At 32.7% G+C, this 23,876-nt stretch overlaps 3 protein-coding genes across 9 annotated transcripts; 2 read left to right on the top strand and 1 right to left on the bottom strand.

The window, feature by feature from the left end:
- Positions 1 to 6,822: 6,822 nt before the first annotated feature.
- Positions 6,823 to 8,902, top strand: LOC101257993 (pentatricopeptide repeat-containing protein At1g31920). The gene has a single exon (XM_004245897.5). The coding sequence runs from the start codon at positions 7,061 to 7,063 to the stop codon at positions 8,876 to 8,878; it is 1,818 nt and encodes a 605-aa protein (XP_004245945.1). The 5' UTR covers positions 6,823 to 7,060; the 3' UTR covers positions 8,879 to 8,902.
- A 100-nt stretch (positions 8,903 to 9,002) lies between these two features.
- Positions 9,003 to 17,688, bottom strand: PMK2 (phosphomevalonate kinase 2). Of its 3 annotated transcripts, none has more exons than XM_004245877.5 (11): positions 17,498 to 17,688; positions 16,612 to 16,674; positions 16,355 to 16,505; positions 16,118 to 16,215; positions 15,624 to 15,733; positions 15,444 to 15,496; positions 14,044 to 14,430; positions 11,821 to 11,925; positions 11,001 to 11,228; positions 10,210 to 10,332; positions 9,003 to 9,638 (listed from the first exon to the last, which is right to left on the bottom strand). In XM_004245877.5, the coding sequence occupies exons 2-11, from the start codon at positions 16,617 to 16,619 to the stop codon at positions 9,372 to 9,374; spliced, it is 1,530 nt and encodes a 509-aa protein (XP_004245925.2). In that variant the 5' UTR covers positions 16,620 to 16,674; positions 17,498 to 17,688; the 3' UTR covers positions 9,003 to 9,371.
- Positions 17,672 to 23,629, top strand: LOC101265760 (vacuolar protein sorting-associated protein 25). 5 transcript variants are annotated; one of them, XM_004245923.5, is made up of 9 exons: positions 17,748 to 18,000; positions 18,096 to 18,132; positions 18,279 to 18,362; positions 19,059 to 19,150; positions 20,566 to 20,705; positions 22,093 to 22,146; positions 22,242 to 22,330; positions 22,754 to 22,829; positions 23,330 to 23,629. In XM_004245923.5, exons 4-9 carry the CDS (start codon positions 19,092 to 19,094, stop codon positions 23,449 to 23,451), a joined length of 540 nt encoding a protein of 179 aa, XP_004245971.1. In that variant the 5' UTR covers positions 17,748 to 18,000; positions 18,096 to 18,132; positions 18,279 to 18,362; positions 19,059 to 19,091; the 3' UTR covers positions 23,452 to 23,629. The 5 variants fall into 5 exon arrangements, with proteins under 5 accessions (XP_010325588.1, XP_004245970.1, XP_004245971.1 ...); XM_069288556.1 differs by having other exon boundaries at positions 17,772 to 18,000; positions 18,099 to 18,132; XM_004245922.5 differs by lacking the exon at positions 18,279 to 18,362 and having other exon boundaries at positions 17,712 to 18,000.
- The last annotated feature ends 247 nt before the right edge of the window (positions 23,630 to 23,876 follow it).

Below are 23,876 nucleotides of genomic sequence, written 5' to 3'. Positions count from 1 at the left end.
CTGAGTTGCAAAAGAAAACTTACATGCTAGGTCAAATGGGAATTGTCGATAATAAGGGAGAAAATTGATTATTATTATTTTGTAAAAGAAAAAAATATATAAATTAATGAAATCTTGCTATTTAAGGGATATGTACCATTATTGACAAAATCAACAACTATAGAAGTAGTAAATAATTACGAAAACACAGTGTAACAAGTGTGCAAATACTAGGAAATAAAGGTGCAGCATCATATTATATTTATATATAAATAAGTGCATTAATTATTTATTAAGTTAGATTAGGCAACAATAACTATCTCAATAATTATTTAGCACCTCTTTATTTCTCCACTAATAGACACTTCAATCCAAATCAATATGCTAATTGCTAATTAATGTTCTTATTCAACAATAAAAAAAAGGTATGTACGTATTTACTCATCTATGTTTGATTTGGCACAGTTCTTAAAAATCAATAAAGAAAAGAGTAACTTTTACTATATGATAAGATTTCTATTAATTATAAACCATTTAAATATTTGAGAATGAATAGAAGTATTAAATAATAACGATAAAATAGATTAAAAGACTCCTAATTAAGAAGTAAAATCATGCAATTGTTTTTACTTTGTTTACATCTTATTATATAACATTATTCCTTAAATGGAAAAGAGTCAAAAATATATTTAAATTTTGATTGAAATTGTTGTTATGATGTCAAATTTTGAAAATGATATTTTATTCCTGCACTATTTAATAGTGTATTTTAAAGGAATATATGTGTCATATGGACATAAAAAAAACACATAATTATAAATAATAATATGTCCACGCGGACACATTCATTACGTTGAAAACTTGAAAAACCATTCTTAGATACCTAAATAGAAAGAGCTTAGAAAGAAAAACATAAAACGCGTTTGCTAAATGCGATTTATGTATAAATTTCAGTCTCTCCGTATTTATTATTAAAATTACTTTATTACCCTTTATGTTTAATTTTATTTATTCACTATTTTAAAAATATATTCATTACTTTTATCTTATCAAGAAAATATAATTATTTTTTTCTATTTTACACTCAACATTAATTACTTATCTTTTTAAAATCTTCATATCTCAATTAATTAATTACCTAAAATTTAACTTTATCCATAAATATTTAATCCTCTGCCTGAGTTAATAATCTATCTATATTATTTAATTTAGTCAATTATAACTAGTCCAAATTCAACCTAGTTGAATTACTCAATTTTACATTCTTCTTTTTCAACTACACGAAAATATTCCAAGTACTAAAATAGTATATAGTAGTAATAATATATAAAAAAAACACAAAGTGGAGGACCATATAATTAATTTGAAGTATAAGGTGGGACCTTAGCCATATTGTGGACTGGTCAGAATATAACAAAGACAATCAATTGAACTTTTGGGAGTTGGTGATTTTTCTGCAGTTGAATTATTGTTCAAAGAGTACTTTATAAAATATAGTAATAATTTCTTTTGTACTCATATATCTACCTCTTGTTTTGATTTAATCAAAATTTTATAATGTTTAAATATAAAAAGATTTGAATTGTTTTAGTCAAGAATTACAAAATCAGCTCATAAAAATCTTAACGTTAAAATCGAAATCAGTTAAATATAAAAGATTTGAAAGGTTTAAGTCAAGCCTTTGAAATTATGATTTTTGTCCTTTAGATTTGGATGGATTAATTATTTTATTAACTAAGCTAATTTTAACCTATTTAGTTTAATCTATTTTAAAATTAGATTGATGTAAAGTTCAAATTGATTCATGGAAAACTTTGTCTAAATATTTTTTTTTATTACGTATGTTTTATATAGTCATGATACTCAAATAAATTATAAAAAACCAGCCTTATTAAGAATTGAACAGGTTAAATTATGATTCATTTTTTTTAAAGATAATTTTAACTCATTTCAATTCAGTCTGCTTCAATCCAACTAACATTTAAGTGAATCAACAACTCGTCTATTTGTTAGCTCAAATTTTTTAACATTCTCAAATTCAATTCAATTCGTTCACTTGACATTTCTCAGTAATCAAATAATCACCAATTTAGAACTCTACAACTCGAAATTTGAGAATTATACACTTGCAGTTTTAAGTGTTATATAAGAAAGAAATATTTAGCTGATAATTCCTCTATTCATTTAAGATCAAAATTATATTTTAAGTATGTATAATATATATATCAATTTTTTTTTTGTGTAAATTTATTTCTTTTATATTTTATATCTCCTTAATAAAAATTATGAACTCGGTACTATCTCCGGCCATTATCTCTTAATATTGTTGTTTTTTCTTCTTTAAACCTTCTAGTATGAAATTGACTCTATCAAAACTTAATTTTACACCTAAAAACATTTGAAGTTTTGATAAATATTTTCTAAATAAAAATAACACCCTATACACATTTAAGGTTATATATATCAAGTTATAAATTTACTTTTTAAAATAAATTACTTATAGCAGATTATTATCGAGTTATAGCATATCAATTAAAAATATATTTAATTAAAAATAAATTATAAGTAATTATTTAAATACTAATTAATATGTTTAAATATTTATTTTTATTTTTTACAACTAACTTTTTATTTTTATTTTTTTAGATAAAATAAAAAGAAAAAAAATGTTTATGTATGAATTGGTAACCAACACTAATTGTGGGATTTGAATTAATTTTGATTAATAATGAATAATTAACAAATTAGCACATGTTAAGGAATTCAAAAAGGACTTAAATTATTCAGTTTCCTTAAAATGCTCAAATTAGTTTAAATCAAATTAAAACATGATTTTTTTCTCTCTTTTTCACCTTTTAAAGCTTTTAATATAAATAATAAATTATTATTAATTAAATTTTACATTATATAGTTACCTTTTAAAAAACAAAATCTAAATAATAGGGATTTGATTTTAATTAATTCACTATTATACGGTTGCCCAATAACTATCCACCCCCATCTCAACCAATACATACATAGACATCTTTCCCCAATACACTCCATCTCTCCCCAACGCGCGAAGATATTTTGATCTTTCCCAAATCCTGCCTCACTCATCATCTCTTTCCAACACGCAAAGATTTCTTGTTCTTATCCAAATCTCGCCTCATTCATCTTCCCCATTATCCCTCTCAGATCAGTTCACCCAAAATCCAAACATCCCTCTCAGATCAGTTCCCCATTTAGTTCATACAGAATGTCTAGGAAGGTAGTGAAACCCCAAGTAAAAGTAAAAGATTGGTCGATGAGACTGATGACTTTCATGTTCCTTCATTCAATATATTGTCAGAAACTCAAGCACAGAAATCAAAGGGAAAAGAGAAGTGTAGTTCAGTTGATTCGAAGATGGAAAAAAACAAAATCAAAGAGGCATTGAAAGTGATCAATCAACAAGAAAGTTTTCAAAAAAAAAAACATCAGGGATACAAGCTACAAATAAACCCAAAAAAGTTGATAAAGTCAGTAAAAAGATTATTTCAAATTTGGATTACAATGTGTTGTGTTAGTGTATTTAATTTTTGCTTTTATTTGTCAATAGTATACTACATGAAATTGTATGATTTATGTATGAGTTGAGTTTTTAATATTTTTTATATTATAATTAAATATGAATATTGAATGATTTAGTGCTGTATGTTTTGTATATGATATAATTTGAATATATCAGTATATGATTTGATACATAATAAATGTATTAGTTTTGTATGATTTTGTGTATGAAATAATTGGTCATTATCGATACAGGAGTGTATGCATTATGTATTACCTTTGTATCATATATGTATGAAATGATATTCTTGTCCAGATAAATATATGTGTATGAATGATGTATTAATGTTGTGTATCCTATAATTTTGACTATTATAATAAGTATTGCAACTATATATTTTATTTTTTGATTTTGATGTATGAATTGACATATTCATACTAAATGAGTTTAGTATGTAGTTTTAAAGTCACATATTAGTGTTTTTTTTAAAATCGTATATGTATTAATATTGTATGAATTGTGTATGAACTGAGGCATATAATTTGTATGATTTCTGTATGAATTGAATTAAATGTCCATCGAATATGTATTTATATTGTATGAATTTTGTATATAATTTGTATGATTTGTGTATGAAATTGAATGTCAATTTAATATAGAATTGTATATGGAATTTTATGGTATATAAAAAGTAATAATTTAGTTTTACAAATTTTATAGGAGAAGAAGGTTCAAACACATTTATCTTTCTGTATCAACATGATTTTGTTTGCTGATTTGTTGACCTTCCTCGGTCAAGATAAGTTTCACCAATTTTTACAAGAAATTCCATTTGGATTTTTTTATGATATACATAACATAAAAATCCGATGTCAATTGTTGTGTCATACTTTCCTTCTTGAATTTGAAACTGGCAGGGATGACATGTTCATTATCAATGTAAATGGTACAGAGTTACGTTTTGACTTAAAAGAGTTGATCGTTGTAACCGATCTAAAATCTTGACCAATTTCTGATTTTGTTTCTGATCCATCTGTTCCAAATAGATTAATTGCAGAAAATTTCGGAGAGTTTGACAAAGTCCCCAAGTCAAATTTTTACCACAAGTTTAAATTGGAAAACTTTTGGAAAAAGATGACCATTTATAATTAGTTTATATAATTCATACATACTTCATACACATTTAATATATCATTCACTGTCCTATAAACTACTCCAATTAAATAAACACAATATAATTTCAATAAAAAATTAATACAAAAACATATATTCTAATTTCAATAGAAACTAGAATATATTTTTTTTAAAAAAGGACTTTCATAAACATTTGATACACGTTGCGTATACTTTTCATACACTAATAATACAAACTCCAGACTTCAAATAAGCTATACGTAACATGACTATTTCATTCAAAAAAAATAATATACAAACTGTTTTCAGATAATACAGTTATCAAAAAATCTAGCACTGTTCTACATGTAAAAAACATCAAATTAATTAAAATAAACAAATCATAATTAAAAAAAACAAATCATAATTAAAAACCAACACGATGAATTCCACTTTCCATCATGTTTAATTAATATTGACATAATGTTCTTCATCACATCAAATCAAATTGTTTCAAACGCCAAAATTTATCAGGTTACTAAAAAGACGAACTGAAATATGCAGATCTAAAAATAATCGTGAAATTTTGGGAAAAAATGACTTCTACGTTGATGCCAAACTGAAAATAATCGTGAAAATTTGGAAAAAAGATGAATTGTAACGATGATGCAAATAGATTTCAAAATGCCAATTTGAAAAAAATCTGAAAATAATCGTTAAAATATGGTAGATTTTTTTAAGGAATTAAATAAAAAAATAATAATATCATTTAAACTAACTAGAGATTTTTAAGGCAATGATGCTAATCTGAAAATTTTTGATATCCCTAAAAACGTGTTAATCTAATATTAATTTTTAATTAAAATTCCTTAAAACGTGCTAGTGTACAGTTCAAAATGTGCTAACTACATTTTATGTAATTAATAAAATATCTCATTTTCCATTATTAGTTTATCCGTTTGTTAATTAGGTATATTAATTATCCATTGTTAATTTATCCCTTTTTTTATTAATTGTTAATAACAATTTTTTTTAATAAATTATAATTAACATTATATTTATTAATAAAATGCTATAAATTGAAATATTAAACGTTATACACTGAAATTCAAACTCTAATGCTATAACTTGAGAATATTACTATATAAAATGCTATATACCTAATTTACACATTTTCTAATGCTTCGTAGCCTAAATTCAGCTAAATTTAAATTATATTTCAAAGCGATTTTAGCTTCAAACCCATATATTATGAAGTGATGAAAACTTTATAGGCAATGAATGTTGGGCTAACTAAAAAAGAGATGTGGGCTTTAAAATGAAAATGGGGCCTCAGGCCTGTAAAAAAGAAGACTTGGGGTTCCAATATTATATTATTTTACATTTAAAATTGAAAAATAAAAAGAAAATAAGAAGAATGCTTTATAAAACTGGAATTATGAGAGAAAATTAAATGTTGAAGAAGATAACAAGGGAATTCATTATCTACCATTAGCTTGTATTTGGACACGCGATATAAAATTCTGATTTCAAATCAGTATTTTTTTAGACGTGTCATTAGAAATCATGATTTGACTCATAATGGAGTTGGGATGATAAGATTGTTACGAAAGATTATATTTAAGAATAAGTAGTTACTACTATTATTGACTAGTAGATCTTTATAAAATTATTTGTATTTGAAAGTTTGTAATTGCAAACATTACTTATAAAGGGAACATAAAGAATGCAATATATCAATGCGGTGCCATAGAGTATTCTGATATCTTGTTTATGAACAATAGTTTTGCTCATTTTGGTAAAAATATATAAAAGTTCAGAAAATTTCGATAATTCACATCTTGTAGCATTTTCATGTTTATAAGAAAAAGAATATAACTTGAAAAATCTTCAAGTACAAACAAAACTTCAACTTTATATCAATCAAATTTCATATCACATGTCTAAACGAGCCCTTCAACTCATTAATAAATGACTCTCAATTTATTTTTCCTTGGGTCTACTAGCAGGGTCATTCCAGTTTAGATATTGTATCAATAGATCTCATTTTGGGCTAACCAATGAAAATTGTAGAACATTTACCAAAAGTGTAATAGGACTATATGAGTGGCTACATATATTTTAATTCCATACTTTGTGGACCCCATCAACTCAAAAACATTATCCTATCAACTTCCACATGTCTCATGACTTGGCAGATTTTTTCTGGTTCAAATTCACTTTCCAAATCTCATGGATGAGAGCACTCTTTCTAGTTGTCTCAATCAAGAAAATGTTCAAGATTCCAAGCTACTTTCACTTCTTTTCCAATTCCAAAAATTTAATATTTTCATAGCACAAAGTTGTAATCTTGATTCTATTGCACTAGTGACTAGTGAGTTTTATCAGTTCATCAAGCTTAGAAAATCTTGAAATTAAATGATGGTGTAAAACAGGATGGTGAGGACTTCAGTCCTTTATCAGACTCCATTCTTGATACCCAAAGAATACCATGCAAAAGCTCAAGAACTCAACTTTAGCTTGAAGGAACAAGAATGGATTTCTATGATCAAGAAATGCAACAATATGAGGGAATTGAAGCAAGTTCATGGCCAAATCTTGAAACTTGGATTCATTTGTAGCTCTTTCTGTGCAGGCAATCTTTTATCCACTTGTGCACTTTCAGAATGGGGCAGCATGGATTATGCTTGTTTGATTTTCGATGAAATCGATGATCCAGGTTCATTTGAATACAATACTGTTATAAGAGGATATGTTAAAGATATGAACTTGGAAGAAGCTCTACTTTGGTATGTTCATATGATTGAAGATGAGGTTGAACCAGATAATTTCTCATATCCTACACTTCTTAAAGTATGTGCTCGAATTCGAGCACTCAAAGAAGGAAAGCAGATTCATGGGCAGATTCTTAAGTTTGGACATGAGGATGATGTGTTTGTTCAGAACAGTTTGATCAATATGTATGGGAAGTGTGGAGGGGTTAGGCAATCTTGCATTGTCTTTGAGCAAATGGATCAAAGAACTATAGCTTCTTGGAGTGCACTTATTGCAGCTAATGCTAATTTGGGACTATGGTCTGAGTGCCTTAGAGTTTTTGCTGAAATGAACTCTGAGGGGTGTTGGAGGGCAGAGGAAAGTACATTGGTGAGTGTGATTTCTGCTTGTACTCATTTGAATGCCCTTGATTTTGGGAAAGCAACACATGGATATCTTTTAAGGAACATGACTGGTCTCAATGTTATAGTAGAGACATCCTTAATAGACATGTATGTTAAATGTGGATGTCTAGAGAAAGGGTTGTTTCTCTTTCAAAGAATGGCAAACAAGAACCAGATGTCCTATAGTGCCATCATCTCAGGGTTGGCATTGCACGGGCGTGGAGAGGAAGCTCTAAGGATCTACCATGAAATGCTCAAAGCAAGAATAGAACCAGATGATGTTGTTTATGTTGGGGTTTTGAGTGCTTGTAGTCATGCTGGACTGGTTGAAGAAGGGCTAAAATGTTTTGACAGGATGAGACTGGAGCATCGGATAGAGCCAACAATTCAGCATTATGGGTGTATGGTTGATCTCTTGGGACGAACTGGGAGGCTCAAGGAAGCTTTGGAGCTCATCAAAGGCATGCCAATGGAGCCAAATGACGTCTTATGGAGAAGTCTGCTAAGTGCTTGCAGAGTTCATCAGAATGTTGAGTTGGGAGAAGTAGCAGCCAAGAATCTTTTCATGTTGAAATCAAGAAATGCTAGTGATTATGTGATGCTCTGCAATATATATGCACAAGCTAAAATGTGGGAAAAGATGTCTGCAATTCGGACAAAAATGGTTAATGAAGGGATAATTCAAGTACCTGGTTCTTGCTTAGTTGAAGCAGACAGAAAACTCTACAAGTTTGTGTCACAAGATAGGTCACATACCTGCAGTGATGAGGTCTACGATATGATTCACCAAATGGAATGGCAACTGAAATTTGAAGGGTATTCACCAGATACATCATTGGTATTGTTTGATGTAGATGAAGAAGAAAAGAGGCAAAGACTGAGCACTCATTGTCAAAAGCTGGCAATTGCATTTGCACTTATAAAAACATCTCAAGGTTCTCCTATAAGAATAGTGAGAAATGTCAGAATGTGTAGTGATTGTCACACATACACTAAACTTATTTCCACGATTTATGAAAGAGATATCGTTGTTAGGGACAGAAATCAGTTCCACCATTTCAAAGATGGAACTTGCTCTTGTAAAGATTACTGGTGAATACATATTCTTTTTCCCTTCAAACTTACCTTTCATAATTATCGTCATGCTTTCTGCAGTTCAAAGATGAAACAATATTAGCACCTAACTTCAGAATCATGCCAATCCTGGAATCCATAAGAAATTGACAAGAAATCATATGATCCTGTATAGACGCGCTCTCATTGCTGGAGCTAAATATTTGATCCATAAAATTTGACAACAATCAATTTGAACAATGAAGTAAAAGAGAAATTCATTTCCAGCAAGATTTATTTTTTGATTCAATGATCCATAGAACTAGAGCAGGCTCTCATCTGGCTTATTTTTTCATGGCAATTACTTGCCCTCTTCAAACAATAGGAGGAGGTCACTATGACCTTGCAGTTTTGAAACTTCAGCCTACCTGAACTAGAAAGGTAATCTATACATTCTAATATTTTAAGATCTTATGTTTTAGTCATATGGCACTAGTAAAGTGAACAACTGCAAGTGATCTCCAACTTCCAGATCATTATTCAAGCTGAATTGAAAAAACAGCTGTAGTAATTTCCTTTGCTCGAGGATCGTTGTTTTCCAAGGACACACCATGAGGATCTTCTCTTACTAGCATTGCGAGAACATTAAGTGAACTCCAAGCTTGAGTCACATTTTCGCATGAAGCCCCCAGGGTAACTGCAAAAACTGCATCAAATCCACCAGCACCAGGAATGCCAGCCAACAAGACTCCCTCCATATTCACTGTAGCATCTAGAAGCTGAGATTGCGATTCTGGTTCTATCTGTGAATTGTGTACAAGGTGAATGAAATGGTCATAAACATGGAATAAGGCAGCAGTGCACTGCACTTTAAGAGCTTTTGACCTTACAGGCATTGTTTGAATGTCAAGGTCATCGAAATATGTTCCATGAGAAAACTGCAGTAAGGTAAATTAGACGAAAAACATAATTTTCTAGCGAAGTGTCTATTGAAAAGCAGAAGAAAGTTTAAATTAAGAAACCATGTCCCTTCAAAACTCCTAAACTTTGCAACAGATGTAGGAATTTGAATGGAACCTACTTTACTTTCTCATTTAGAATTTTTTTCCACTGATTCAAATACATGCAAGAATATTACTTTGTCATTACTTCATTTTTTAACAATTTTTCTTTTTACTTCTCGGACATTTATAGAGACCCAAAGGAAATGGACACTACAATTCAATTCTTCAGAAACAAAGCCTGCTTTTACATCATTGAGATAGAGCGATGTCTTGATAAATTTGCATCTGAAGTAATTCATTTATAGATGAGGAGTGATAAGAGAAAGAAAAGAGAAGAAACAGTCTAGTTATATGGAATTGGAGAACTTACTGGGATTCCAGCAGCTTCTCCCATCTTCCGCATCTGATACCTTATCCGAAGCATAGCATCTCGAGCTCCTAATAATTCTTTAACAATTTCTGTTTGAGTGGGTTCATTTGCTCTCTCCAACCACTGTTCATGGTTAAAAGCAGAAGAACTCAAAATTCGAATGAAAAAGGTATCTCGAAACTTTGAAATAATATTCTATGAATAGAGATTCCACAATTATACCAAAAAGTAATGAGAACCCGATTGCTGTACATATTCAAAATATTTACATTTGAAACTTTGGGCTATAAATAGGACCTTTGAAGTCTCTCTACCTTCACAAGGTAGGGATAAGATAGGCATACACACTATCCTCCCAGACCTCACTTGTGATTACACTAGGTATACTGTTGTTGTGAATATGACCCTTTGAGAAGTTATTTTTTGGGGGGTATTCTGTTAATTGAATTAGAAGAAAGGCAATTAGTTGATCTCAAGTATGATTCTTGTGACAGGCAGGACTGGATGCAAATTGAATAATTATATTAGCCCTTAGCTGCATACTTCTGCAAGGTAAATTGTAGGAAGGAGTTCACTGATATGAGAATCAGAGGGACAGCTTTCAAGAATGAGAGATAGTAAAACCTTAATTGTGAGGACGTAAATCGGCAATCAAATGTAATGCAAGATTAGGACTCGCATAAAACTGCCCAAGGAGGACTGTGAACAGAAACACGGAGGACCAAAAAACTGTTGGGAAAAGTTCAGAGGATCACACAAGCTTTTCGAGCTCCGTTCTAGTTCCACTTTACCTTTCCAGCAGGAAGTAGGCTGCAGGCATTGATGATGCATTCATAAGCATTGTAATATCTCTCTGCCAATTTACTTAAGGTATTTAGGTGCGCTTCAAGAGCAGAGTTTCCTTCAGATAACCTTCTCCATGTTTCTAGAGAACCCTGAGGGTCAGACCTCTGCCATTTCTTAACAGCTCCAACCATTGATGGAGTTGAAGATCCTCCACAGCCCGGTTCTCCAAGTAACTGCAAGTGCTCAGTTATTAGCTCCAGCAACTTAGTGTGCATCACATACAATTAACACTTCAATATTGAGACAACTTCTGTTATAGTACAAATGCCTAGGAAGAGCAAGAACAAATCCATTGAAGTGGCAAGTAAAAGGAAAAAATTCAGTCAGGCAACTTCTTCAGTTATTTCGTTTATATAGCTAATCAGGGGACTCAACAAAAGAGGACCAGCAAAAGCATGCTAGGTTGGATCATTGACCTATGTGAAAGTTAAATATCATATCATCATCATAGAGGTTTGAGTATCTTCTGCAAAAGAAATTTGAGTGCTTAGCCCAAACACCAGGTGGATAAATTTACACTTGACATCAATATTTAGCAATTGAAGCTGAAATTAGTTTTATAGTTCTATCAGCCGGTATGATAGTCAACCAGCTGTGTAGTCAGCTACGAGAATGGAGATCAAAAGAGAATGTGTAGATGTGTCATTAAAGGTCGCCTAACATGTAAAACAGTAATTCTGATCATCCAGCTTATAGCAGATGAGCAATCCATTATTTTTCACTAGATTAATATTCATAAAGTTGTGGAAAGTATATCAGACTCACTAATGTCATCAAAGGAGGCAATGAAAACTTGGTCCTCTCATGGTCCCACTTTGCTTTTAGGACATCATCAATGACTTCTGTTAGTGGTGTAGCCATACCTGCAAACTGCTAATCCAAAAGAATGTCAGAACAGTTGTGAACTAGATTCGATAGATTTAGATTCAAATCCACAATCATCACTCCGCATAGTAATTAGCAGATGTTGGTTGGGATGACATCTACCCGGAGGGAGTGTAATGAGTACGAAGATTTATATAGCTGACACCAACTGGTTTGGTAAATGAGGTATAGTTGATTGATTGATTGGAGAATTATTCCTTCACGTTAACTGAAGGATCAATTTAAGCAGGCATCAAATGTCCCATAAGTTCCCCTGACACGTTATACAAACCCCGACACCATTCCTTAATCTTATACCCTCAGAATAAGAACCAACTGAAGATTTTGAAAATCAAGGCTTTTCATTACAGCAATATGAGGATTGGACTGGAGGAAAAATGATTAACCCTTTAGGTAATTTTATGGTTACCACTCCCCCGATTACTATGTTCCCTCTTCATTGTTTGGAAAAATGCGAACAGATAGTTAATCCTGGTAAAAACTGGGCCTTGGGGGTGACCAAGCTAGATTTTAGCACCACTGAAGCATGTAGTGATGGCAACAATATTTGAGTGATGATACATTTTTTTTCTTCTGTTTTTTAGTAAGCGAGAAATTCATGAGGGCCAGTGGCACATGGTCCGAAACTTGGTGGATAAAGACCCACCCCTCTACCCTTCTTAATACTAGGCTTTTGGTACATCACAAGGTTGAACTCGTGACTTGCACCTCATCTACATAATTCACACATCACACACAGGCTCTTACCACTTAACCAAAGACCCAAGGGCTTGAATGATGTCATATATTCATCATCTTCATATGAAGTTATCTTAATTCGGAAAGAGTATATTACTCTTAGTCAAAGCTATGTAATTCACAGGGGTTTGAATGATGCAAAATATTCATCATGTTTGTATGAAGTTATCTCAATTTAGAAAGAGCACATTAACTTTGTTATCTTAGGACAAAAGCTATGTAATTTAAACATGGATTATTAATGAGCATCAGAAAGTAAGCCTTTGGTATATTAAATTACTAGTTCTCGAACACGTGCAACGCACGTGTATCTCATACCATTTTAAACTACACGAACACACAGTCAACTATGAACTTGTGTGCTCCAAGCATAGTCCATGTCCACATTTCAAAGTTCAAATATGCAAAGGCATTCACAGATCAACTTGTATCTGAATTTGAATTTTATTGCAACAGAAGCTTTTCATAAATAGATATTATACTAAAAGAAGTGAATATGCCGCTAGCTTAGCAATAATACAAAAAAGTGTTGGTCAATATTTGTAGCTAAATCAATTATATTGGAATAGATTTATCTGAAGTAAGACTCTTTTTAGAGGAGATATATAACCAAAGAAGGCAAATGAAATAATTGGACAAACCCACCTTATGATACACTTTATAGAGTATTTAACGAATGTTAAATTAATAAGAATAAATATTATTGAGAAGATTAAACTATGTACAACCAATAAAACATAGAAATTTTATATATTAAAATATGAATGAAAATGTAAAAAGAAGTTGGAAGATGAAAGAAAAAAAATTTAATGAGTGAAATAAATTTTAGAGTTCCTACACACAAGAATTGTAGGAATAGTAAATTAAAGTTTTTCTTAGAAAAGTTAAATTTATACGACAAAATTATGGAAACATGAAAAGACACATGGAAAATTAAAAGGTCAAATACTATTAAAATAAATATAAAAAAGATAGAGATGAAATTTAACTTTAAAAGATACATGCATCTACTTTAATTTCTTGTCTTTAAGGAATAATTACTCATTTGTATTTTTTTAAAATTTGTGTGAGAAATTTGAAAGGTCAAGATTTTGAAATGAGAATAAGAAGATTATATATATATATATATATATATATGAAAATTATAAAAGTTTTAATTTAGTAGAGGGGGAAAATGGTAATTCAACTTTTCACTTTGGAGCTTCTCACTTATAATAATATATGATATGATGATAAAATATATATGCTGAAGCCGTTCGGGCTATTTTCCCGTAACCGAGCCTCTGAGAAAACTTAACAGAATACTTTATCTATGATCAAAACTATGTCAACAAATTAATCAGATAGATGGAATATGAAGAAGACCTGCGCAGAAGAGAGCACTTCAGGCGAAAAGCGGATATAGCGTTGACTTCCATAAACTGCAGAACTAACATCAAACCCACTGCCAACTTTACCCTGTGCAATGCAATGAGCAGTTTGAGCTATCACATGAACTACATCAAGATCAGCTACATCTTTCTTTCCTTGGAGTTGGTCCTCATCCAAAGAGGAGAGGTTCACAACACCAAGATAATGAAGCAAGGCGGCAACAACTGCAGTTGTCATAGCTGCTGATGACCCTAATCCAGTCTTTGCAACTTCAGGCTTGCGAGTTTCTCCAGTTGATTCTTCTGCATTGAAAGTGATCGAAGCAAAAGGCGGAAGGGAAGCCAATGACTCAGGTGTAAGAGGGAGCCCATGTGCTTCAATCTACATAAATAAGTAACAGAGAGGTCTCAATTACTATCAAACTAGAGAATAAAGGCAAACTAGTTTGTCGCATAACATCTTCGACATCTTAGCTTATGCATTTGTTACACAATGTAATCTGATAGAAAGTTAAATATTTCAGTCAATGATTATTACAAAGGATTAATCCGAGTTGACCATTTCCAACCATACAAAATCCCCGTATCAATGTCATTGCAATTTCTTGTCCCTATAGTCCAGCGCAATGTGATCAAGATATATAAGTCTTAGCAATAAGATGATCAGGATGACTGAAGCTTGAGTCAATTTTGTTTTGATATACTATACAAATCCTAGTAGAATTGTTTTTATATTCTATATAAAGTACCGTAACTTCCTTAATAAATCTACTAAGCAGAAATTTGTTTCCATGAGTGAAGTAAATCTTACAAATGATGTGCTCATTTGGTGCATGACTAGTCACTCCGTTTAACAACTTCTGCAGTTGTGACTTCTGTTCAAGTAGTCTACTCTAGTTCTACTTTTTATCTTAAGCTTAAGATTTGAACATCAACTGTATAAATCAACTTGGAGTGGCATAATCAATTTTTTATTTTTTCAAAGTATTTCTAAGAAGAATTATATATTTTGTCCATTGTTATCTTCTGAACTTAGAAAAGGTTTAGTCAAACATTAGTCCAGCAATTGGTCAAATTGATTATTATGCCAACTTAGGTCACTTCTAGGATTGAGGTAGAACTCAGCACTATTTTTCCATTAAATCATTCAACAAATTGTGCAACACCTTTATTTTAAAATTGACAGGGCATTATATAGACTCATGAATTTTTTTCCTGCCCACTGTAAATCTTGAAACAGCTGCCACAAATTAGAAAATATTACGTCGACAACTGTGGGAATGGTGGTTACTGAATACCGAATTTCACTTCATGCCAACAAGCTGGACTCACAGGTAATTATCTACCACTGAGATACATGCCATATCAGAGATATAAAGTAAGCTGCAAAAGCACCTGATTCCGATACGAATAGAACTCATTGCAACCCAAGATAGTTATGTCAAGACCTGCATCGATAATGCAGTTTGAGAAATTATTTTTCTAATTTCTTTACAAACAAAAACTATGAGGTGAGTCCCGTATAAAGAAACGTCATCATCCACAGATAAGAAAGGTGAGAGTGTCGGACATTACCCTGCAGAAGTAGTGTCTGCAATCTGTCCTTCTTATCTTTGTCAAGTCTTTCATGGGCTGCTGCAACAGCATACTGCACTGCATGTTCTACAAAGGGGTTTCTTGATCCACTGATATTCGACTAAAAATATAAGTTACTACACTGCTCGTCATTTAGATGACTTCATAATTCATGTTATAACAAAACAGATCAAATTCATCAAGAATACAGTAGCCAAGTTACATTTAATACTTTTTTTTAAAAAAAAATCAGCAAATTCACAGACATTTTTTGATAAAAGTAAATAATTTTATTAGTGATGGAGTAAACTCCTGTAGAAGCCGTATACCAAAAAGTAGAAAACCTACACCAAATTTGGTTATCTACAAAAGAAACTCAATCATCAATGCACATTGGGACCTCATAAAGAAAGTAGAAACAAGAGACTATTTTGCAAGTTCACAAGCATAAAATGAAAAATATTATTTTCACTAACGAGACTTGAACTACTTGCCTTGAAGAAACAGGCTGAAGCTTTAGCTGTTTAAGAGACAGTTTATACATGGTTTCTCTTGCCATCTGGGGAGAAGTCAATTTAACATCTGTCCAACCCTGAAAAGGAATAAGAAAACTACCTTACAGTAGGAATAAAGCGTAGGGAGATACATAAAAGGTGCTTCTCAAGATGAGAAATGGTCATGTTTACTCCAATTAATTGATCATTCAGTTAAGTGCAGCAAATATCACTCACCCATGCCCAACTTTCAGGTTTAATTTCGTCATAAAGTGGCTTCACGATAGCATAAAAACGAGCATTTGTGCTCAGTACAATACCAGCATTAGGCCTCTCCAGAACAAGATAACCACCAGTCATCAAAACCTTTCCAGGAGCAGAGGCCACTCTATTTCCATCAATGAGCCGAAAATCAGACATACTAATACAAATGTAACTGGATTACTAAAGTATCATAAAATGGAAAATTCAAATGATTAACATCCCAAACTTACACTGCCATTATTTAATAATTCTCACTTTGTAAAGCTTGAAAACTTCAATCCAAGACAGATAAGCTGCAGGGGCGAAGTACCCGATAACGTACTTGTTTTTCTTGGGAAAAATATAAAGAGACAAAATGAAGCGTAATAAAAGAACAAAAAGCCCTCCAATTAATACAACAACAAACAAATATGCCTTATTAAGCAAAAATAAAAATATGATCCCAAACTAGCCTGGGATCAGCTAAATCATCAATCCTCTCCATTTCGACCTATTTCTAACCAAACTACAAAGACTACTACTTCCACTATCCGAAAAAGAATGTTACTTTATATATTTAGAAACAATTTAAGTATAATTCTTAAAATTTTACCCTTAATGAGACTTGATTTATAGCCTCTAAGGCTTGTTCTAGATCACAAGTTCCAAAAGTCATCCATTCTTTCTTAAACCCAATTCCTAGTCAAACAGTGTCACATGAGTAACAAACAGAGAACCAGATGTAACAGCAGCCAAAACCTCAATCCCAACTACTATGATGTATAATCAAAGAAAAGGGAGATCATTGATTTCACTACAATAACTTGTTAAACTGAATATAGAGCATCTTAAACTATATGTTTCAACATGGGTTCCTCTAAAATCCTCAAAGAAATATAACAACAAGCTAAACTCAAAATCATCCACCACACCAAAGAATAGAGCCAGATCACAAATCAGGAAATAGACAAATAGTGGGAAAACGAAAAAAGGGCAAATCTTTTACCATTCAAATTTTCAAATAAAGTCGAAAGCTCCAAGTCCACTTAACAATTTCAAGTTGGGATTTTTCAAGATTGACAAGTAATCATTCATATTTTAAACTCAACATATAAAGATAGAGAAAAAGATACTAACTTTTGTTGGGTTCGTGGTGGGGGTGGGGTGGTGCCACTGTGATTGACAATCTTGAATCGAATTGAAGACGACGACAAGTGAAGAAGTAGCACTCCATTTTCATTTTTTTCCTTTTCTTTGTTATTTTTTTTCACACCCCATTTGTTAAAAGGCTTAAAATGGTCCACTATCTTTGAGTTATGACTCAAAATAGTCCTATTTCTTTCTATTGGAGCATTAATAATCCAAATTTGGTACATTTTCTGTCTCCATCCTTAACCACCGTGAGTTTTTCAACCGAGGCAAAACTTTCTGCACGTGACTTTCTCTTCAAAGCTTCTCAATTTTCTCTCTCTCTCTAAATAAACCAGATCATTCTCTTCCTGCAGTTTCATCATAACCTAATTTACAGATTGTTGTGTCCAAGTGAAAACTTTGGTGCTTCAGATTAGGAAAGACGAAAAATAGCCCCTCTTTTTGTGGGTGAAATTGCAACTTTGGAGCATCGACTGTGGTGTCGTGTGGTAATTTCTATTATATTCTCTTTCTTGATTAAAGATTTTATTTCGTGTAATTATAACTTTCATCATCTCTAAAGAGAACCTTTGGATTATTGCAGTAGTTAAGTTTGGGTTTCTGAGTTTCTGGCTTGCTGAGTATGTACTCTTTGTCTTTATTTTCCTTTTTTTCCATTATTAAAGCCACCCAGATGCTAATTTTATGTGAAGTTTTGTTCTTTTTCTGTTTCTTGAGGTGTATTGGGGAAGAGGAAACTGTTATTTATCTTTTGCCTGTATTTTAGGTGACATACAGATACAGTTAGTAGAAAAGGTGTATGATAAGGCAACAAGGTACTACAAGGAGTGTGTATTGGTGATACTTTCAGGTATTGAAGGTTGATGACAATGATTAGGTGTTAGATTGATTAGAAGTTGGGATAAATGTAGGAACTCATCTTACCGTTTTGGCGGAAAGCATTGTACTCAACACATGTCATATATGCTTTCTGTGGTCCAGTTTAGGTTGATAACAATGACTAGGTGTTAGATTGATTAGGATTTGGATCAAATGTAGGAACTCGTTTTCCCTTTTTGACGGAAAGAATTGTACTAAACACATGCCATATATGCCTTTTGGCTTGAAGTCATCACCCATAAGCACATTTGATGACTTGAAATCACGATATATTACCTGAACTTCCTTTTGAATTAGCATGCAGGAAAAAGAACCTTCTTTGTCGTTTTGATGCCATTTTGCCAATGTCAAGCAAATGCTTATCTTTTTGTAGGAAGTGCAATAGCCCACAGTAAACAAATATGTTTTTTGAATTCAGACTTGTTTTTTTGGATAAATTTATTCTTAAGATGTTGGTTGGACCAGAATTATTCACAAACCAACCCGTGCAGATTTGAACAGGTTGGGTTATGACCCCTTTTCTATTTAATTCATTTTTACTTTGTCCAAATCAAACCCAACCAGACTTTACTACCCCTAATATTGGGTTTTATTTTGGTGATGTTTTTCTCTTTCCTTTGTTCTTTTATATATTTATTTGTTACAAGTAGTACTTTTGAATGAGCAGGTGTAAGGCAGAGAAAGAAGTAGTTCAGGAAAGATGCAGAAGCTAGGCGAATTCAAGCTGCCTAACTTCTTTAATTATCCACCCTACTTCACGTAATTTGCTCCTGCCCCTTATTTCCATGTCTCTATATGTATTAAATCTTGGCTATAAATTGCAGTTTCTGGATTTAGTATTTTCACTTGTCTGGTCAAAATATATGGAAAACCTTTTCTTGGACGTTGTGGTGAACCTGCATTTTGACAGCAGTAGCTATCAATCAACTAGGCCTCAATCCCAATTTCCCACATCAGTGGAGTTTAGCTATATGAGTCTATCCATCCTGCTTTAGGACTAAATTTGTTATGGGTACATGATGGATGGATGTATTTGCTAATAAGGAGAATGTAAATAGAATGATTCCTAGAGAAAGGTTCTAATCAGGGCATGGAGGCAGTCTCATTATTCGGATGTCAAAATCAGTTAGATGTACCTGCAGAAATTTAGTTTGGATCAGTGTTGTGGACGGCGAGAGGCGACAAAAGGCGACAAGGGCCAGCCTCGCCACGCGGCGAGGCGCTTGCCTTTTTGAATAAAGGCGTCAATTAATACCAAAAATTAAAAATATTTAATTGCATATTTTATTCAAAATCTTAATAGCAATAACACATATTAGCAAATATTCAATTCAAAAACCAATAGTAGATACTAAAATGTCTAAAACTTTAAAGACCAAACAATTCAAAATACAATAAACCAAAACTTTAAAAGTCTATTCTTCTTCAAAATTATCAAACTCTTGAAGATCAAAATCCTCTACATCATTATATTGCTCTTCATTTTCTTCCTCCTCGTATTCTTCATCAATCAGTGTCCGATTCCTACTTGAAGATGAACTTGTAGATGTACTTTCTACTCCTTTGCGAGAAAGAACTGGAGAGAGTCTCGCGATGGAGAAGCCGACAGCGATGGAGAAGAGAAGAGAGCGAGGGAGAAGAGACAGCGATGGAGAAGAGAAGAGAACTGGAGAAGAGAGCCGAGAAGAGAGTCAATCGAGAGCGAGAGTCGCGATGGAGAAAGCAGAAATTTCAAAAGTATTAAAAAAAACCCTAATTTTGATTAATATTGTTAAGTCAAATATTTTTAATTAAAAAGGCGGCGCCTTTTCTGTTGCCATTGTAGCGCCACACCTCGCCACTCCTCGCCATTTTGCTATCGCCTCGCCTCGGCAGAGAATGGCGAGGACCCATCGCCTCGCCTCTCGCCAAAGGCGAGGAGGCGCTCGTCTTTTGTAACACTGGTTTGGATTGCTTTCTGATTGTGTATATTATAACTGGAAAGTACCTAGAAGCAGTTGTCCGTATGCATTCCTGGTAAGCTAATGTATGTTATCAAGTAATCACCAAGTACTTCTTGTACCTGTTCCATTCATCTCCATCCAGTCTTTTATTGGGCGGATGAAACACTTTTTCCTTTTAATTTGTAACAGGAAGTTGTTTCTAGTTTTATGATAATTTATTTACTTCCCCAGTTTGCAGCCTGTGAGGGAAACTAGGGAGAAGCAGATACAACTATGGAAAGAGCTCATAATTGATTTCTGTCGAACCCAAAAGATCTTTGTAATTGCGCTGGAGGTAGACTTTCCATTGTTCAGTAATGCTGCTATTGAAAGTGAGTGCTTCTTCTTATTAGTGTTTTATATATTTGATTTTCTGCCAAGGAGCTGCTTTATATATATTCCCCAAATTATTGCTTTGGGTAAAAATCCAGTAGGGTGGGTTAAATTTACAACAACAGCTAGTGATCTTGAATGCCAGAGGAACTCAAAATAGTAACGCCTGTATTCCAGCTCATGTGAAATTTAAGATGTTAATTTGACTTGTATTATAGTAGTGATAATCTGTTCAAAAAGTGTACATTATAATAGTGATAATGGAAGAAAATATTGAAGTAAGAGTTAAAATAGTTATGATTTCTTATGGGAAAATATAACAGAGCTATAAAATGCATATGTTGTGAATTTGAATTCTTTAAAGGTCTTGAAAATTGTATAGAAATGAAATGGTGTCCACATTCTGGGATGTCCCGAAGCGAAATGAGTTTCATTTAAATTTGAAGAAGTAACTATCACCCTCTGGATTCTTACAAGATTGTCAAAACGAATATGCACGTGACATTAAGCAAGGAAGCAGAAACAAAATAGATGTTCTCATGCATGCATGCACATTTGAACTGAGATGATCTAGTCCCAGCATGAAAGGAGCATAAAATATGTTCATGCTGATTTTCTCAGTTTGTTGTTGAAAATAACCAATGATACAAAGATTATCCTACAACCAGGAAAGAAAATGGATTAATTACATGTGAATCGGTAGGTTACCCATCTAATTTCCAAGGAAGTGGGACGGTTAGGGGGAAATTAATAAGAAACAGCTGCAAAACAGAGAAAGAGCAAAATGTAAATATCATTACAATAGAATGTAAAATGTTTTAAAAGTTTCAGATCCATTGAGAAAATTTCTGCTATGTTACCACTTACCAAAATAGTATGAAATTATATTATAGTAGCATGCCATGGAATAATTCACGTTAGCTTATCTGGCAACAAAAAATTGTCTTTAAACCACATGCACGTTGCGTCCAATGAATTTCTTTTCCTCTGCAAATGTTACCTAGGGAAGTAAGAAATTCATATAAATGATCAAACTGTTTAAATTTATGTGATTCTAAAGTTGAACGGCGTGACTTGTAATACTTATTCCTCTGGAGCACAAGGTTACTGAAGAGATCCTTTAGTTTTTCTATGCCATTAAGTATGCATGTCTGTTCATAGACAAAAGAAATTTCAATCACAATAGCATTAGGTGGTAAAGCTTGCCGGTACTGGTTGATTTCTATTAGGAAAATGCAAAATCCTTGCTTTTTTAGCTAAAAGAAAATGTGATTATCTCTTTATGTGGTATAGCATGCCTCGGACTGGATGAAAATCTTTTATAATCTGGAATGGTGGCAATATTTGTGTGCCACAACTGAATACAGATGATCTTTGATAGTGCAGGATCTCTGAGTCATGAAGCTAGGGAGGCATTTCTCTCGGCTTTGGTTTCTGATGGTAAGTGATCTTGCCACGTGAATAATGTATAGGACCTTACTGAGAGTCTGTTGTACTGTAGAAGGATAGATCTCTGACTCTGATCTACTTGACAGGTCGTGCAGAATGGATGGATAAAGGTCATAGAAAATGCCTAGTTCTATGGCATCGTATTCAAGACTGGGCAGACTTGATTGTAAACTTTGTGAGTAGTATAGAACCATTTTTCATCTCTATGGGTTATCCATTATAAAAGGTGGCGCTGCAAGATCGTGTTTATCATCAGTCATCAGTGACCCCTTTTCCCTTCTTCTGCGTAGCTTCCACTTTCCTGCTTTCTTGTTCTTCTTAAATTTATCTGAAATCTCTCTCAGTTTGGTCATTTGAGTCGAATTTCTTATGGGGTGTCATCCTATAAAAAATGCAATTTTAATGTTAAGCAATTAGGTTCCCTGTTGGAAGACTGCTATATTACCATATTTGGGATGGATGCAGGTATCGGGTTTTCTTTCGAATGAAATGATGAACAGGAGTATATTCAACCTTGTCACATTGTTTTTGTGTTGGCAATCTGCTCCATTACCGAGCCTTGTCAAATTCCTTATGCCAGTTTTATCTGTCTGATTAGGTGAAGGAGAATGGGCTGGAAGACAGTGTTATGACAGTTGAAGAAATACGTTCTGGGGTGGAGTCCCGTGGAACAGGTAAAATTTCGGTTTTAGAATCTACAAGATATTAGATACCACTAATAGTTAAAGGCCGAAGCTAACATATGCAAAATATTTAAAGAAAGAAGATCAAAGTATAACCAATATTGTTTTCTCTTTTTCAAAAAAATATTGGTTATTCTTTTCTTCTTTCTGCAAATAGTTTTGCATATATTAGCTTAGGTCTTGGCAGTTCACTTTCCCTACTATGCACGAAGCGTATTTTCACTAAAAGAGTTTACGCTTTCAATTTTTCCTTTTCTAATATGATCATGTGCTTATTTCAATCTTGAACTACTTGATCATAAACATGTACTAGAAATATCAGTGGATCAAACATTTTACGTTTAACATCTGTCTATTCTGTATGTATTTGATGTTTAGTAATGAACTCGCTTACATGGTTTAACTACGATTTATCCTCTGACAACCTTCATGGACTTATGGAATCTTATGCTATTATGTTCTTCTTTGTCTTTGGCATTTTGATTTTTCAGAGCTTCATGGAATAGACCGTACAGTTCTTATGCGAGCTTTGAAGGTGCTGGAACATAAAGGAAAGCTTGCAATATTTAAGGGAACATCAGCTGATGATGAAGGTGTCAAATTTTCTGTGTAAACCACCTTGGTGGACTATATTTTTTTTGTGTACGATGATGGAGAAAGTTCGTATCTACGAGCACGTATGAATTGCTTTATGGAGTGAAACTGGAGATAAAATGGTTTCATGTTATGATACAGATACCTTACTGGACTATTTTAATTCCAGGTAGAATGAACATTGAGTTCTTACTTGACTAATTTGCCTAAATGAACAGATGATATATAGACTGATGAAAGGCTATATATGAACAGATAAATTTGTTCCTCACTGTGTGAAATGAAACAAATTTATCCTCTGGTAAATGGTGGGGATCAAATATGCCCTCGATGTTACTGGCGATAAAGGTTATGCCAGAAAGAATAAGTATATTACTATGAGCGACATAGGAGAGAGACGAGCGAGCAAGATGGTAGAGAAGCAAGTGAGAGTTCAACATGTAT

The sequence above is a fragment of the Solanum lycopersicum genome, chromosome 8 (assembly GCF_036512215.1).
Source record: "Solanum lycopersicum chromosome 8, SLM_r2.1".
Taxonomy (NCBI): Eukaryota; Viridiplantae; Streptophyta; class Magnoliopsida; order Solanales; family Solanaceae; genus Solanum; species Solanum lycopersicum.
The sequence above is the reverse complement of the archived record's forward strand: the minus strand, read 5'-3'. Positions and strand labels throughout refer to the sequence as shown.

Excerpts from the sequence above, each read along its gene's own strand:
- LOC101265760 (XM_010327286.4), top strand. The coding sequence starts at position 19,092 with ATGCAGAAGCTAGGCGAATTCAAGCTGCCTAACTTCTTTAATTATCCA. Across the intron at positions 19,151-20,565 it reads AATTATCCACCCTACTTCAC|TTTGCAGCCTGTGAGGGAAA; the intron begins GTAATTTGCTCC and ends TTACTTCCCCAG. Across the intron at positions 22,147-22,241 it reads CTCGGCTTTGGTTTCTGATG|GTCGTGCAGAATGGATGGAT; the intron begins GTAAGTGATCTT and ends TCTACTTGACAG.
- LOC101257993 (XM_004245897.5), top strand. The coding sequence starts at position 7,061 with ATGGTGAGGACTTCAGTCCTTTATCAGACTCCATTCTTGATACCCAAA.
- PMK2 (XM_004245877.5), bottom strand. Across the intron at positions 14,431-15,443 it reads TCTATTCGTATCGGAATCAG|ATTGAAGCACATGGGCTCCC; the intron begins GTGCTTTTGCAG and ends TTATTTATGTAG. Across the intron at positions 9,639-10,209 it reads GAGAAGCTGCTGGAATCCCA|ATAGAACCAGAATCGCAATC; the intron begins GTAAGTTCTCCA and ends CACAATTCACAG.